We start from the raw sequence: 18,137 nt of genomic DNA, 5'->3' as shown, positions 1-18,137 counted from the left end.
ATATGGTTGGTATGTTTCAAAGAAGAATAGAATCCTTAGTGCACAGGGAGACCTTTTTGGCCTATTGAAGTCTGCGCCAAATCTCTGAAAGAGCCTCTTACCCAGACCCATTCTCCTGCCCTATTCCCTTAACCCCACTCATTTACCATGACTAATCCACCTAACCTACATGTCTTTGAACTGTAGGGGGAAACCGAAGCATGCAGACATAGGGAGATTGTGCAAACTCCACAGTCACCCAAGGCTGGAATCGAAACAAGTCTCTGGCGCTGAGTTAGCAGTACTAACCACTGCCAAGGTGCTGTCCAGGAACCACTATGTCGCACAGATAGTTAACAGACTAATTCTACAGGGGAAAAAAAATGACTGTGACAAGTACTGAGGATTGTTTCAGATTGGGCCAGATGGATGATACACACGAACAGTTCTCTTTTCCTCTCCTCTTTTGTTGACATCTTGCTTTTTCTTTAAAAAAAAATCTTTCAATTACCCAAGAGCCTTAAATCCAAGTCAGCATGGAACTGCCTTGGCTTCCATTCCATCATCTCCTGCACTGAAGCTTTTCCAAATCTTATCCCTAATGCCTTTATTCAGGGGTGTGTCTGGAGTTCATTAACTGAAGCAATTTTATTAACCTATAAATGTTCCTTTTATAAATAATATATTCATTAAGTATGCCAAGTTCACTGTCTAAACTGTGAGGAAAAGCCCATCCTTAGTTATCATCCACCAACTTCTATAGATATTCCCATTACATGTACATCCTGTTCTTGATCAATGATTCCCTTGAGCACCTTCCCTTATCTCTTCCCCCACTATTCTGCATGATTTCACAATTCTTCAAAACATCTCATCTGTCCTGCAAACCCACTTTCATCAGCCTTATTGTTTGTATGTGTTCCTTCTATTTATATCTGATAGATATTATATATCAGTTATTTATACTGTTATCATGCCAGCCATCCAGATTCTATGTGAGCTATTGCAATCCTGCTCACTATCTAACTGCTGCTTCCTTTTGTCGTTCTTGCCTTGTCTTCATATCTCACTCTACCAAACCCTTTGGCTTAAGTGAAATTCTTCCTTCGTTGTGTATCATCTCCTTAGATACGTCACCTTGTACTCTTTGTTACCATGACTCCTAATTACTCACATTTGCCACAACTTTCCTGATTTGCGTCCATTCATTTTTCTTTCTCTCTGCTTTGAGAGAGGAGGATAAACTGTCCCTCTTTGTTTTTGGCTGATATTTACTATGGATCAGCTGTTTACCAGTTCAGCCTGTAGATGGTCAATTTATTCCTCAATCCTGGTTCTTTTTCTGGTCTGTCATCTTCACTTTGTGTGTAGCTAGCAGTTTAATTAATGCTCAATTCAGACCCTTTTTTTTGTCTACCCACTTTTTTGATGTGGCAGCACACTTGCTGTTTTCCAATCTGCTGGAACCACCCCAGAGTTCAGCGAATTTTGGTAAATTGCCATGAGTGCATATTCTATTCCCCCGCCATCTCGTTGAGTACCCTGGGATGCATTCCATCAGGGCCTGAAGACTTGTCTACCTTTAGCTTGTCTAATGTTACCTCTTTAATGATGGATTCTACATCTTCAACTGCTATAGCCTCCTTGTCATGAATTTTTGGCATGTTATTTGTGTCTTCCACTCTGAAGACCGACATAAAATATCTGTTCAATGCCTTGGCCTTTTCCTCATTTCCTGTTACTAAATCCCCCTTCTCATCCTCTAAAGGATAATGTTTACATTAACCACTCTTTCTTTTGCTTTTTCTATTTGTAGAAACCTTTGCTATCTGTTTTTATATTCTGAGCTAGTTTACTCATCCCACTTTTTAGCTTTTCTCGTGGCTTTCTATTGACTTTTAAGGATTTCCCAATCCTCCAGTTTCCCATAAATCTTTGCCACTTTGTATGCATTATCTTTCACTTTGAAACCCTCCTTTATTTCCTGAGAAGTCCGTGGCTGATTAACACTTTTCCTACAGTCCTTCCTCTTCATTGCTTTATACTTCTCCTGAGTACTGTGAAAAATCGCTTTGAAAGTCTTCCACTGTTCCTCAATTGTCCACCATAAAGTCTTCGCTCCTAGTCTACCGTGGCAAACTGTTTCCCATTGTAGTCTCCTTTGTTTAAGCACTGGTATTGGATTTTACCTTTTCACTCTCCATCTGTATTTTAAATTCAACCATACTGTGATCACTCATTCCGAGAGGATCCTTCACTGTGAGATCATTAATTATACCTGTCTCATTGCACAGGTTTATTCCAGTCCAACGCCGGCATCTCCACATCATCATTACACAGGACCAGATCTAGGAAAGCTTGTTCCCTTGTTGGTTCCATTACACACTGTTTGAGGAGACTATCCCAGATACATTCTATGAAGTCCTCAAGGTTACCTTGATTGACCTGGTTTGACAAATCAACATATAGATTAAAATCCCCCATGAAAATTGCTGTACCATTTTTACATGCATCAGTTATTTCTTTGTTTATTTCTCACCCTACATGATGTCATTATTTGGTGGTCTACAGCCTATGCCTATCAGTGACTTTTTCTCTTTACTTTCTAATTTCCACCAAAATGGATTCAATCTTTTTATCCTGTAGAACCTATATCATCTCTCTCTTTCGCCCTGATGTCATCCTTAAATATCAGAGCTACACCTTCTTACCTTTGTCTGTCTCTCCAAACAGTCTGATATCCCTGGATATTTAACTCCCAGTCGTGACCACCCTGCAACCATGTCTCTGTCGTGGCCACTAAATCATTCACATTCGCGATGATTTGTGCTGTCAACTCATTTACCTTGTTTTGAATGCCAAGAGCATTTAGGTAAAGTGCTCTTATGCTAGTTTTTACACCTTTTCAAATCCTAACATTTCCTGAGTTTTCCTTCCATTTAACGTTTTTCATAATTTTCCATGTTGTTGAACCTCCTCCCCACATGCTAACTTGCTGCTTTACTTCCCATTTAATGATTATACTTCCCATGGTTTACCCTCCAACCACTTGCTAGTTTAAAGTCCTTGTGACTGCCCTATTTATCCTTTCTGCTAGAACACTGGTTCCCGATTGGTTCAGGTGAAGATCATCCCAACACTACAGATCCCCCCCCCTGTTCTAACACTAATGCCAATGACCCATGAAACAGAACCCCTTTTTCCCACACCATTCCTTTAGCCGTGTGTTTACTTCCCTCATTTTCGCATCTGTATGCCAATTCGCACGAGGCTTGGGTATTAATCCAGAGATTAAAATGCTAAAGGATCTGTTCTTTAATTTAGTTCCTAGTGCACAATAATCCCCAAACAGGTCCCTTTTCCTAGTCTTGCTGTCCCAACATGGACCACAACAACCAGATGCCCCACCCTCCCATGTTCTTTCAAACTCACCCTGGTAACGAGCAGGCAGTATACCATGTGGGATTCTCCATCTTGCCTACAAAGGATGCTATCAATCAATATAATGATTTGGCATACTTTCGAGACAAATCTAAGTAATTATGGATTGACTACAGCAATTCTATTTAAATAGGTTTAACATTGACTGGATGGTGAAATTAGCATTCATGTATCTTTCTGCAGCTATTGAAGAGGCTAACCAGCAGTTCCAGCCATTCATTCAACTTCCAGAGGAAAAGTCTGAGCAACTGTTTAAATTTTGCTGTGATTTCTTGTACCACGAAGATGTGATTTCTGTTCTTGAAAATGTTGTGAGTAAATTATTTTGGCTGAATTGTATGCTTCTTTAGTGAAAAACTTTATTACTGATTTTGCTAATAATTTGGAATAGAGGAACATATCGCTAATGAGTCAGAAGTGCATTAACCTGAGCAGTTAATTTTCAGTGGTGATGATATTTTCCCCAAGCATTTCAGAGGGCATTTAAGAGTCAACCACATTGCTTTGAATCTCAAGTCACATGTAGGCCAGACAAGTAAAGATTGCAGATTTCCGTGTTTAATGTAATTGTTTCTGAAAGCTTCCCCACCAATAATGATAGGTAAGATTAATAGTCACTTGGGTAAATGTGGATTAATTAAGAGAAGGTGGCATGAGTTTAAGGGCAAATTGTGTTTAGACTTGAGTTTTAGAGCCAATAGAGGGTTAACGAGGGTAATGTGGTTGATGTGGAATTCCAAAAAGCATTTGATAAAGTGCCACATTGCAGACCTGCAAAGTTGCAGCTCATGGAATAAAAGATATGGTAACAACATTGATGCGAAATTGGCTGAGTGATGGGAAATAGGGGAATAGTAAATTGTTATCTTTTTGCCCTGGTGAAATGATTATAGTGGGGTTCCTCAGGGATCCATATATAGTACCCCTGCTCTTCTAATATACATAGTAATGATTTAGACTTTGTATAAGGAATTATTTCTGAATTTGTAAAAACCTGGGGTATTGTGAATTGTGAGGAGGAAGGTTTTAAACTTCAAAAGGACATAGGTTGGTGGAATGGGCAGACACATGGCAGATGTAATTTAATGTAGAAGTGATTTGTTTAGGTAGGAAGGATGTGAAGAAATGATATAAAGCAAACCCTTACAATTCTAAAAGGGATGCCGAAGCAGAGGAACTTGGGACTATGCATAAGCTATTGAAGGTGGCAAGGCAGGTTGAGAGGTTAATAAAGTATACGGTGGGCTTTATTAATAGGGGCATATGGTACAAAAGCAAGAACAGTAATGTTAATTTGTATAGAGTGCTGGTTTGCCCTTGAACCATATCCGGTTCTGGCACCGCCGTTTAGGAAGATTTTGAAGACATTAAAGAGAGTGCAGAAATTATTCTTACATCTTACGTTTGAGCTTCTGGGGATCTTCTGTGAATGTCTGTATGTTTATTGATGTCTTTTTTTTTAACATCCACAGGTGATTCAGTCCGCCTTGTTGGCCAACAAGGGGCATACACACAGTGGGTCGTGCAAGGGCTGCTCTTGGATGTTGCTTTGAGAGTTGCCTAGTACTTCACGTCATTAGTGTACGCTTAAGCTGGACCAACTGACGGGCAGCATGACAGCTCAGTGACTATCACTGTTTGCTGTGCAGATACATGACCTGGGTTGGATCTCCAACTTGGGTTGGTGTCTGTGGGAGTTTGCACATTCTCCCCGAGCTCACGTGGGTTTTCTCCAGGTGCTCCGGTTTCCTCCCACACCTCAAAAACGTGCTTTTAGGCTGATTGGTGTTAACAAATTGTCCCTAAGTTAGACCTCCTTTAACCTGGCACGCACACAACTCTCTAAATTCGTACACCTTTATTGTGGAGTCCAAGAGGCGTAGGCAAAGGTCATAGGTAGAAGAAGGATTGGAATGAGGCACTCACTGAATGTTAAAATGGCGGTGCGGGCTTGTTGGGCCGAAGGGCCTGTTTCCTGTGCTGTGTTGTTCTTTGTTCTTTGTTTCGCAAGAATGTTCCCTGGGATGAACAATGGAAAGGCTGTTCTCCTTGGAGAAAATTTAAAGAGAGAGTCTGGATAGACTAGATAGGAAAAAAAAGCTATTTCCATTGGGGTAAACAACAAGGACACCAATTTTAAGGTGATTGGCAAAACAAGCAACAATGACATGAGGAAAAACTGTTTCATGCAGTGAGTAATTTGGAAGAGGAGTGCATTGCCTGCGAGTATGGTGGAGGCAGATTCAGTTGTGGCTTCCAAAAGGAAATTGGATCACTGCCTGAAGAGGAAGTATGTTCAGGGCTATGGGGAAAAGGCAGGAGAATGGCACTGTCAATGGCTCTTGCAAAGAGTTGGAACACATACAAGGGGCCAAATGGCTGCCTCCTGTTCTGTCACAATTCTATGATCATAGAGGGTGACTTGTATGCCTCAGGGCAGCTCCACTCACCTCAGCATCACTTGGCTAGCCCTTTAATCAGTATGAGGCAGGACTTCCATCAGTCTCCAAGAGGAATTCCTGCCTCAGCTGCCGATAATTGAAGGCCAGCAGCTCTGCACCTTCTGAGAGGGATGAATGGCCACCGTCAGTATTGCAGGATGCCCAAGAGAAAGCGGATACACAGGAAAGTCTAGGACCTCGCTAAGGCTGTGTTGGCAGACCCTGATGAGGTGTGGAGGCATCTTGGACAGTGCAGAAGTTGTTGGTGGACATAGGGAGGCAAAAGTGTGGATCAGGAATCTCTGATTGGGGCAGGAGGCTCAGGAAGAACCACCTAATCTGAACTTAACTGACTAGCAGGGTTAAACCTTCCACCACACGTTTGGCGCAGGCCTTCCCTTCCGCTCACTAAATTGGAGCAGTGGTGGGATGAGGCCCTTAATCAGGTATTAATTTTCCACACAAGATCATGATAGGGCTGTGAGTGGGCAGGCTGATGGCAGGCATGCTGTCGATGGCACGGCAGCTGAATTTATGGGATACACCCGTCTGTTTTTCCACCCCTGGATGACCCTGAAAATTCAGCCCTCTGAATTTCGAAGCATTAGAGATGATCACATTGAAACATACAGTTGTTCAGTGGCTTAAAGAATAGATTCTAGAAAAACATGGCCCCAATGTTTGAGGAATCTAGAATGTGAGGAATTTAAAAAGTGTGGGTCATTATCTTAGAAAAAGGGTCACCATTTAAGAATAAGATGAGAAATTTTTTCACTCAAAGATTGGAAGTCTTTTGCATTTTCTACTTTAAGCTGTAGATGATCAGTCATCAAGTAAGTTCAAGGTTGATAGTTTCCCAGTTTAATGGGGAGAAGTGATATGGGGGTGGAGTTGAGGTAGAGATTAGCTGTGATCTTGTTGAATGGTGAAGCTGCCTTGAGGGGCTGATTGGCCCACTTATTTATGTACTTCTGTTATTTATCAGAGCTAACCTGAATTTCTCCATGTCGTACCCTCTCTGCAGCTTTCTCATCGTTTCTTTTTGAGCACTATGACTTGAAGAGGATTGTTTATTATATCGATGTGTTTGTGAATTATAGTTTGAATATTTTGATAAAACAAGGTCCATATTTGGTTCTGTCGTAGTCGAATGCATGAGCTGAATATTCTGATGAGCATCTGAATCAGTTGCAGGTCCCAACTCTGGAGGCGTCTGAGCCCTCCCCAACCTGGACAACTTTGCTGGAAGTGACCCACTAACAGGGTGCCTCTGGGAACCATGTCCAATTCAGGACATAGTGTGTGCTGGGCAAGCAGGAGGGCCAGTTGAAGTGCCCCAGGTTGTCAGTGGGCAGATGCCACAGAGGAGATGTGGACAGTGATGTGGGTGGGGAACAAATCAACAGGTGCTGCCAGGTGGTGACACCATTTCAAACATTTTGGGCACAGCTGTCAGGCATAATTGTGGAGTGGGAAATTCATCCACAGGTATGTCCAGATAATCCCTGTCAATAGGGAAGGAGGGAGGATTTAAAGAAGGTCTTGCTGTTCCCAGCCTCGTACTGAGATGGCCTCAAGGCAACGACTGAGCTTCAATGTCAGGGTGGGGGATTGGGGCAATTGGTCAAAGGAACGATCCTCTCTTTGAGGAAACGGACTATTCAGTCGGACTAATAATGAAATTTATTGATATCCTGCCACTCTGCAGTGGGTAACTGCCCTCCATGGGGTGTTGCCTGTGGGGGGGAGAAATTACAGTAAAAGTCTCATAACAACAAATTAAAGTCCAACAGGTTTATTTGGCAGCATAAGCTTTCGGAGCACTGCCCTTCATCAGATGAGTAGGAGTTGTGTTCACAAACAGGGCATAGACATACACAAACTCAATTTACAAGAATGCGAGTCTTTATTGGTAATCAAGCCTTAAAGGTACAGACAATGTGAGTAGAGAGAGGGTTAAGCACAGGTTAAAGAGATGTGTATTGTCTCCAGCCAGGACAGTTAGTGAAATTTTGCAAGCCCAGGCAAGTCATGGGGGTTACAGATAGTGTGACATGAACTCAAGTTCCCGGATGAGGCCGTCCTCGTGTGTGGAACTTGGCTATCAGTTTCTGCTCAGTGATTCTGCATTGTCACGTTGTGAAGGCCGCCTTGGAGAACGCTTACCCAAAGATCAGAGGCTGAATGTCCGTGACTGCTAAAGTGTTCCCTTACAGGAAGAGAACATTCTTGCCTGGTGATTGTCGAGCAGTGTTCATTCATCTGTTGGGGAGACCATGCAGATGCTACGACAATGTTCCATGCCTCAGGACACCCTTTCCTGCAGCGTATCAGGTAGACGACATTGGCCGAGTCACAAGAGTATGTACTGTGGACTTAGTGGGTGGTGCTCTCGCGTGAGATAATGGTATCCATGTCGATGATCTGGCACATCTTGCAGAGGCTGATGTGGTAGAGTTGTGTGGTGTCATCATCACTTCTCCTGAAGGCTGGGTAGTTTACTATGGACAGTGGTCTGCTTGAGGTTGTGCGGTTGTTTTGAAGGCAAGAAGTGGGGGCGTGGGGATGGTCTTGGCGTTAACCAGGGCCTGTCAATCAATGACAATGATTTTCTCCCCTGGACATGAGGATTCTGAAGCTCTGCCTCCTCTTTGTTGCATCACCAACAGGGACCATGCATGCTCGCAGCTTCCTGCTGGATCAAGGTTGTAGCCATTAATCTGGGCCTGCTCTGAGAAAAAATCCCCAGAGCTGCAAACCGAGGACCCACAGGCTCTTATTCTTGCCTTGCAGCCTGTTTGTGAAACCTCCGTTCCCTCCCCATCCCGACTCCAGAGAAAAATTATGCAGACGTGGCAATGCATCAGGCAACTGGCACACCGCGTTCCTGTCTCCATGGCAATATCCAGTGAATCAGATACAGCACCTGACAAAGGTGGAAATGATGATTTTCACATGGTGTGATAGGGGCCAACAGAATGGAGAATACCATTTACCTCGAATTCCAAATTGGGGATACATCATCAGTGTTATGTGGTCTGTAATTGACAGCATTCTGCTCCTTTTAGAGGTTTTGTTGATAATTTCTCAATTCAGCATAAATGCTCAATTAACCTAATGGGCAGGAGACTTGACTGGATTGTAACTGTAAATGTGTTAGCTTCCAAATAGTAATTGTACCAGCTCAAATATTGGACGTGCCTTTCTCACGTTTATCGTAAAAGAGAGAGAGTGAGCCAGTGTATGTCATTTTGCAGATGTCAGTAGAAACTGACATCTTGAGTGGATAATATTGGTCATTTTTCTTTGTCCTCTTAAAACTTTGGACTAAAAATGCTGAATCTGAAGACGGGTGAAAAGGTGAATTCTACTGTGCCCCATTTGATGTGAGGCTGAACCACCTGTTTATAATGAGGAGAATGGTTGTACCTGTCACGGGTCAGAAAGTGCTCTCCTTCACTTGACAGTGTTATTTGTTTGGTATTTTGCAGCTGGATAAGCTTTCTTCCGCAGAGCAGCCAAATCTGATACCACTGCAAGAGCTGGAGTCAACACAAGCACAAAAAGCTAAGGACCTGCTGCACATTTTAGGCTATGACTGCCCAAATGATGATGGCTCTTCAAAGGAGAAAGATGCTCTGAGACCAGAACTTTTTACAGCTGCCTTTTGCCTTTTTGCTGCTTTAGATGGTAAGAAGGCAATTCCATGCCCTGAAATGTTTCTGAAATATTAAATCGGTAAACAAAAAACATTCTCATTAATATTTTTCCTGGCGTATTTGCCTGGAAGTCCTCTTGAGGATTCCCTGGCTAGAAATTAAAAGAAGCCCTGGGGAAAAGATGCAATTATCCAATATCCATTTCTCCTCGGATTGTATGGAAGTTACATTGGGAGAATGGGAGAACTGCAGACATTCATGGCCATAAATGGGATAGCTTGATCTTGGGTTCGGATGTAGCTCGGCACAACATTGAGAGGGCCTGTACTGTGCTGTACTGTTCTATGTTCTATAAATAACTTTGTACGTGACAAGTTATCATAATTTGAATTTTGCCTACTGTCAGAACTAGTGCGTCTTTCGTTAAATATTTCTTTAGGTGTTTGTGATAAACATGTAATTATGTAAGTGAAATTGGTTTAAACTTTAAGCGAAAATAGAGGCAAGTCTTTGAATTTTCAACCAGATTAATTTTTCTATGGAATAATCCGTATGGGAACAGTATTTTCTTAAAGTAATCTTTACTTTTGTCGAATTTATCAAGCTTTGTAATTGCCATTGATTTAAATCTGTGGTTAAAACAATAATTGGATTGCTTTATGTCAAATGTACCTTTATTTGTTCAGGTATGTCTGAAGAAAGTCTTGCAGTTTTGGGCATTTGCTGTGAGATTCAAATTCTCCCAACATTGTTTTATTTGGTAAGTTTCCATAATGATTGGTTTACAATCTACTTCCTAATCCTTTTGTTTTAGCTTTTTTCTCTCTTAGTCTTGGACTCGGTGAAGTCACTGTTCCTTCAAATATCATAATATTTTCAGTCCCTCTGAGTCACGGAGTCATAGAGAGATATAGCATGGAAATGGGCCCTTTGGCCCAACTTGTCCACACTGACCAGGCTTCCTAAACTGAACTAGTTCCATTTGCCTGTGTTTGGCCCATATCCCTCTAACCCTTTCCCATCCACATACCTGTCTGCCTCTGGCAGCTCATTTTATATACACATCACCCTCTGTGTGAAAAAGTTGCCACTTAGACCCCTTTTAAATCTTTTCACTTCTCACCTGAAACTTATGCCCTCTAGTTTTGGACTCTCCTATCCTGGGGGGATAAAATCCTTGGCTATTCATCTTATCTATGCCCCTCATAATTTTATAAACATGTATAAAGTCACCCCTCATCCTCCTACGCTCCAGGGGAGATCAGTTCCAGCCAATCCAGTCTCCTGTTATAATTCAAACCTTCCAGTTCCAGTAACATCCTTGTAAATCTTTTCTTCACCCTTTCCAGTTTAATAACATCCTCCCTAAGCAGGGCGACCAGAATTGTAAGCAGTATTCCAAATGTGGTCTTTCCGATGTCTTGTACAATTGTAACATAATGTCCAACTCCTGTACTCAGTGCTCTGACCGATGAAGGCGAGTGTGCCAAAAGCCTTTTACATCACCCTGTCTGTTCCACTTTCAAGGAACTATGTACCTGCACTCCTAGGTGTCTCTGTTCGACAACACTCTCCAGGGCCCTACCATTACCTGTGTAAGTCCTGCCATTAACTACTTGAGCCTTTGTATTTACCTTCTGACCTTGATCAATCACTCTTGCCTCCTCTTCCTTATCACATCTCGAGCTGTTCTCTTTGACTAGTGTTCTTCTCCCAGTAACATTCCATCTCTAGCATCAAGCTAACTCCCAAAAGTTTCATTCTTCATATCTACTCCACTATCCATTATTTATGCCTAAGGCTGTGTGTAAGACCTGGTAAGTTGTTCAATATGACCATTCTGTTCATGTCTGTTTTAACTTACTGTAGTGTTTCAGTAAAATAACCTCTACTATTATACTTGTACATGCTAATGAACTCCCATACCCCAGCAAGCATTTTAGCTTAGCAAGGTTAAATAAAAAGCCTAGCACAGCTTTGCCCTATGATTATTTGTTTTGAGTATTTGCATACTTTAGAATGCTCAGATTTAGAGCTAAAGATGTAACCCTGGTTGGCCTCCTTCCTCTTCACAAACTTGAGTTCTGCTTGTGTCCTAACTAGTGCCAAGTTTTGTTGACCCATCATACCTGTGATCACTGACCTGGACTGGCTCCTGATCAAGTTACATTTTTGGTTTTTAAATTCTCATTTGTTTGCAAATCTCTCCATAGACTTGCTCTTCCCTATTTCTGTAACCTCCTTGAGCCCCACAACTCTCTGTTATCTCTGATTTAATGGCTGTGTAATTGGTGGAAATGCCTCCATCCTGAGCTCTGGAATTCACTCCCTTAACCATTTTTTGCCTAGGCACTCGTTGAAACCAACCACTTTGACCGAGCTTTTGGTCATCTGACCTAATATCACCTTTTGTGACCTAGTATCAGATTTTGTTTTGTGATGTCCCTGTGCATCACCATGGGATATTAAGTGCTACATAAATATAAGTTGCTGAACTGATTGGAACTGACTTGAAGAGGCAATTGTTGGGCATCTCCTTCAGTGCTTCAACATATTAAAGTGCACGTATTTTTAGTGTTTGTAATGGTTTCTGAAGTTCCTTTTTCATTAATTGGCCATTTGCTACAATCAGAAATGTCTTCTCCAGAATGAATCATAATTTGTCCATTTTATATACTGTGATTACGCAGAGGTCAGATTGCCAATTGTATTTTCAGCATATTGTTCTGTATAAGGGCATAGAGGTTGTATAAAATGCACATCTTGTTGATTGACTGTTTCCTCTTTACAGATTAATAACATCCCTGAGGATGGAATGCTTCCTTTCGATAATCCAGACCTGCACCTCTTACAAGAAGATGACCACTTTTACATAGCGCAGCGTCTATTTGCTTTATCAAATGTTTGCCTTGAAAAGGAAGAAAGTTCCATCAAAGTTGTGACTGGTAAACAGCCTGGTATGCTTCCAGTCTGCCTCTGCATAGTTCTGCAGGGATTTGCTACCCTAAGTGGGATCCAAAGCGGAGTATAAGCAATCCAAATCTGCAGACTGAAATGTAGTTTGAGAGAAACATTAGGCCTCATTTATTGTTTTAATAATATGGTAGTATTCAGTAGTTTATGTAAAAAAAACTGGTATATAATTAATATTTCATGAAGGAGCTTGATAGAAAGTTCAAGTTGTGAATTCTAGTCAATGTCAAAATAAGCTATGTCATGTTTACCTTTTAGAAAATTACAGAAAAGCATGCACAGGTTTTGGAGACTAGCTCTGTAGAAATGGAGAGATTGAAACTTGCCTGTTAGGGTAACTAGTAACATTGGTCTCTTCCTATCAGAAAACTTTGACATTTTGTGTTTAAATGCACTCAAACAATCAGTGATCATTTAACATCAAAAATTGTAATTTAGAAACAACATTTGGATCATCTTGGCTGGCTCCGGGGGGGGGCTGACAAATGCAATTAATCATTTATTTTGGCATGTCGGAGCGGCAGCTTCTGGGGGTGTAGCCTTGGCATCTCCCAGCGTGCTAAGGAAGCTAAGGGCAGATCAAAATGAGGATGGAAGAAACTGGGAGGGGCTTTTCAGGAGTTCCCCTGAGTTTGGACAAAAAATCTAAAATGATGAGACTTCATGATCTGAACAGTCAGATTCTGGAGGAAATCTTTATTCCCTGCTATAGGCCATATTTATAGTGCACCAATCTGATCTGCCTGGTTCAGTGGCTAAGGAAGTAAATCCAAAAGGAAGCCAAGAGGATTTTCTAACGAGTTTAGACATGAAGATGCTAGTTGGCCTATAGCTGGTGATACTGGTGAAGACATGAGCTTATGCCTAGATCATAACATAAGGCAGCAAGCGCCTGTTATTTCACATGAACAAAACTGGTGATTCTGACCACTACCAGTCAGGACACAGACTCCAATGAAACTGTGGTGGCAGGGCTGGGCATTGTACTCAGTACTTCCCTGCCTACTCAGGCTGCTTATAGCTTTGTGAATCACGCAACTTGGAGTGTGATGACCTGAAACTCTGCCATGACTGCAGATTCAGTTTCAGTTTCAACTTATGTCAGGTTTACGGTTCCCAGGTGTATATCCATGGATGCAAAAAATGTAATGGTGGACATTGGTAACAATGATGAAGACTCATCGTGAACCAGAAGCTGCCAGTGAAGGTGAGATTGGCCCCAGAACTGGCCAATATTTATGATGCTCATCTGTCTGGTGATGTAAAGAGAGTGCCTTTAAAAAGGTAAGTTGGCTGGTCCTTGACCATATGAATCACACGCACAATCGTTATTCTGTGTGCTCCTTGTTATGAATGGATTGCATTGATTCATACCCTTTGCTTGCAGATTGATAGATTCTCTTGTAGTATTTAAGATCAGGTGGATTCATCTGTCAGGGAAACACTGCACGCTTTGGGAGAAGAGATGAATACCACAGCTGAAAGACTTTGGGTCAAACCCATGTAGCCCACTTCCAAAGGCACTTGGAATGAAAGATGCTGAAGAATATGCTATGTAACCTCTATTTTTCTGGGAACAGTGTAAGACTGTTGTCATACACTGACATGTATCTTACAATTCAGTAGTCTTAAAATGACCCCATCTTGAGTTTGGGATCATACCATGGCTGCCAATGAAATATTTTTGTAAACAAGGGAAGTGTGAATTTCTGGTGCACGAGATTTCTTTAAGATCTATACCCTTGACAATTTTTCTGGCAGAAACGTGGCAGCTAATAACCAGTACAGATTATCTGAATACATACATGTGTTCATGTGCTTACTGTCAACCAATTCTTATATGACAAGCAAGTTTAGTGGATTTTGTGACAACTTTCCTTTGCTAGAAGAAGATTTGAAAGTTCCTACAGATGAAAGTTCTCCAATAGCACAGTGACTCACTTCTGTGTAGATGTCTGCATTATAGTCTCAAGATGTGCATTGTTGACATTAACCTTCTACACTCAAGGTCTTCCTGGAGAATATCTGGCTGATTAGCTATGCCTGATTTGAGTTGGTGTCCTTCCTGGAGCTCATGCAATAGAACCATAGAATGTTACAGCACAAAAACAGGCCTTTTGGCCCTTCTTGGCTGTGCCGAACTATTTTTCTGTCTAGTCCCACTGACCTGCACCTGGACCATATCCCTCCACACCCCTCTCATCCACGTACCTGTCCAAGTTTTTCTTGAATGTTAAAAGTGAGCCCGCATTTACCACTTCATCCGGCAGCTCATTCCACACTCCCACCATTCTGTGTGAAGAACCACCTCCTGTTAATATTCCCTTTTAAACTTGTCCCCCTTTACCCTTTACCCATGTCCTCTAGTTTTTTTTTCTCCCCTAGCCTCAGTGGAAAAAGCCTGCTTGCATTCACTCTATCTATACCTGTCATAATTTTGTACACCTGTATCAAATCTCCCCTCGTTCTTCTACGCTCCAGGGAATAAAGTCCTAACCTATTCAACCTTTCTCTGTAACTCAGTTTCTCAAGTCCCAGCAACATCCTTGTAAACCTTCTTTGCACTTTTTCAACCTTATTAATATCCTGATTAATAATTAGGTGACCAAAACTGCACACAATACTCTAAATTCGGCCTCACCAATGTCTTATACAACCTCACCATAACATTCCAACTCTTATACTCAATACTTTGATTTATAAAGGCCAATGTACCAAAAGCACTCTTTACGCCCCTATCTACCTGTGACACCACTTTTAGGGAATTATGTGTCTGTATTCCCAGCTCCCTCTGTTCTACAGCACTACCATTTACCTTCTATGTTCTACCTTGGTTTGTCCTTCCAAAGTGCAATAGATCTCTGTACTTGTTACAAAATCACTTGAGAGGGAGGTGATGGCTTGTGGTTTTAGTGCTAGACTATTAATCCAGAAACTCAGCTAAGATTCCAGAGCAGCTGCCATTCTTTACTGAAGTCCCAGTAAAAAAAAAAGCTGTCCTTCTGCAGGTTCATGGCTAGAAAAAAACCTTCCAAAACATGTATAATACTCTAACAGCAACATTTTCAGCCTGGTGGATTCTTGCCCAAACAAAATCATGTTTCTTGTCGTATGTTGACAGAACAGTGAGCATTCCGGTCTAGCTTAGGGATTTAATGGGCTATTTATTTTGTGGCACAGTGGTTAGCATCACTGCATTTCAGCACCAGGAACCCAGGTGACTGTGTGAAGTTGGCATGTTCTCCTCGTGTCTGTGGGTTTTTTCTGGTACTCCAGTTTCCTCCCACATCCAAAGATATGCTGGTACGGCTGATTGGCCATGCTCAATTGATCCTTGATGTCAGAGAGACTAGCAGGGTGAATAAATTGCGTCTTAGTTCCAAGGTACTAAGGCATTCCCCAGTACTTGCTAAATTGAGAACCAAGCATCAAATGGAACTGCCGTTGCAGAGGACATCTGTAACTGGGCAAAGGAATTGGTGTCTGCTGTTTAAAATAACAGGGCTGGTTCCAAAAGCCCTGTTCTCACTTCTCTGTGCCAAGATTCATAGTTTGATTGTGTGTGGTCTTTGTTATTCCACACTAAGAGAGCAGGATATCATTAATCCTTTTAAGAAGATGTTAAATTTGCCATGGTAGAATTATTTTTGAGATGTGCAAGATGCTTATGGGTCAGTGCCCAAGAATATGACTGGGTAAACACAGTTGTGGTAAGGAGCTTAGCTGTTGCGTGATGTACAGAAGATGGATTCTGCAATAGTGTGTTAAAAGGAATTAAACTTTAGGTATGTTTAGTGCAAAGGAAATCTGATCAGGCTGCAGCAATTCTTGTAAGGTCCTTGAGAAAGGTGTGCATACTTTTAGTTAGTATGGCCAGAGGCAATTTGCCTAATCTTCGATCTATATTTTTGTCCCCTTGCCAAGTTCTAGGGGATTGGAAATGTATTACAACAGCACTGGCATCACCAAATTCTGCCCAACTATATGACATCTACTTTGAAGAGTTATTGCCTTGCAGATTTTCGAGGGCATGAGTCCAAAGGAATGGGATATCATAATTTTAGATGAGAGTTGGCACTTTGTAACTCAATGTTGAAGTCCTGATTTACTGTAAACCAGTTTTTTCACACAAGTTGACCTTCACAGAATTTGGCTAAAATGGTTTATTGACAGTGCTGAGTTGTATAAGTTCATCTATGCATGGAACCTAGTTTTAAGTATTTGCCTTTGTGACCAAACTGCTTGTGACATGAAAAACAAAACCATAGGAGCATGCAAAATCACTCCCATGTGCAAAACTATTTAATTTCCCGTGCATTTTCCTCTGTGCAAAATGCAATGAGGGGTCATCAGTGGTCACTTGTGTATAGGAACTGAAAATGGAAGCACTTTTTACACCTCTGTAATTTGTGCACTGACCCTAAGGTTAACAATTGACATACTGCGTCTGCTGGGACTTAGAAGGCATAATATTGCTGATATATTAACTTAGTTAGATTTTGCCTGGGGCAATCTTACCTTCTCACCCCAGCAGTCGATGAGTGGGATGAGCTGGTAAGATCGCAAGAGAATGGAAAAATCGGATTCGTGCCTGATTTTCTCACCACTTCCGATCTTACTGGTGCCAAACTTCTGGCTAGGTCAGTCTCGCACCCGAAAGGAGCATGAGACTGATCGTAATATTTAAAATCAATGGTATGCAGAATTTGATTATTACAAGTGAGCCCGGGGCGCAATTATCCAGACACTTGCCATAGCAGCCTCACCGGCAAGGATCACATATGGTCCTCATCAGCTGGGACCGGCATGATGTCTCGCCGGCAGGACTAGGGGCCATTAAAGCCCCTGCGAGGTTGGGGCCAGGTGTAGTGCCCCTTGGGCACTAGCTGCCTCGCGCACACTAGCAGTGCTTACTGGACAGGGCCTGAAGGGAGGAGGGTGGGGGGAAGGCTGTGCACTCTGCAACCACAATGGGGTGGGGGGAATTAAGCAGCCTGTCCTGTAGTTGGTGGGGGGTGGGTGGGTGGTGTTCACCCTTGTTCGACACTTAGAATTTTTTGGAAAGATCGCCCCCTTTTGTTTCTGTGGAAACTCGATGATAAATAATGCTAAATGATATTGAAGTGCATTGTGATTTCATTTGATGTAAATTGATGACAGCTGACCACTTGAAGTGTCGAATGAACAAATATTGAATGCTTTTAACTGCAAATGATGTCAATTTTCTGGTAGGTAGTTTACTTAAAACAAAGGTATTAACTTCTCGTTCAGTTTTCAGAGTAAACCTATACCATTGTCTAAACACAAACTGAATACCATTGTAATCTGAATGACTTCATTTACTCCAAGTTCAAAACCTGGAACGCCAACCTATCTCCCATACTTCCACAGAGGAAAAGGGAATGAGTGTCGGTTGAAAGTCGCAATGTTTGATTTTATCTCAATGTTCTTTTGCTTATATTTACCTAATACAAATCTGAATTTTTGACCAATTTTAAATGATAAAATATAATTCTATTAGTAGTAAATGTGGATTTCTAATCATTTTAAAATAAGTATTGAACAGCAGTTTTTTAACTCTGCATGAATATATTAAAATTAAATTTATGTTTTGAAAAACTAATTGTAATTTGTATTCAACATT

The 18,137-nt window shown here is 41.6% G+C and overlaps 1 protein-coding gene across 2 annotated transcripts in view; it reads left to right on the top strand.

Moving 5' to 3' along the window:
* gsdmeb (gasdermin Eb) overlaps nt 1-17,422 on the top strand; it is a 35,121-nt gene extending 17,699 nt beyond the window's left edge. For both annotated transcript variants that reach the window (XM_080205437.1, XM_080205447.1), the window contains exons 7-10: nt 3,604-3,731; nt 9,353-9,551; nt 10,207-10,280; nt 12,312-17,422. In XM_080205437.1, coding sequence (XP_080061563.1) covers nt 3,604-3,731; nt 9,353-9,551; nt 10,207-10,280; nt 12,312-12,551 — 641 coding nt within the window. In that variant the 3' untranslated portion in view covers nt 12,552-17,422. The remainder of the gene's footprint in view (nt 1-3,603; nt 3,732-9,352; nt 9,552-10,206; nt 10,281-12,311) is intronic.
* The last annotated feature ends 715 nt before the right edge of the window (nt 17,423-18,137 follow it).

This window comes from Carcharhinus amblyrhynchos, chromosome 2, assembly GCF_965287045.1.
Source record: "Carcharhinus amblyrhynchos chromosome 2, sCarAmb.v2.hapA, whole genome shotgun sequence".
In the NCBI taxonomy this organism is placed as follows: domain Eukaryota; kingdom Metazoa; phylum Chordata; class Chondrichthyes; order Carcharhiniformes; family Carcharhinidae; genus Carcharhinus; species Carcharhinus amblyrhynchos.
This window is presented reverse-complemented; position numbering and strand designations above follow the sequence as displayed.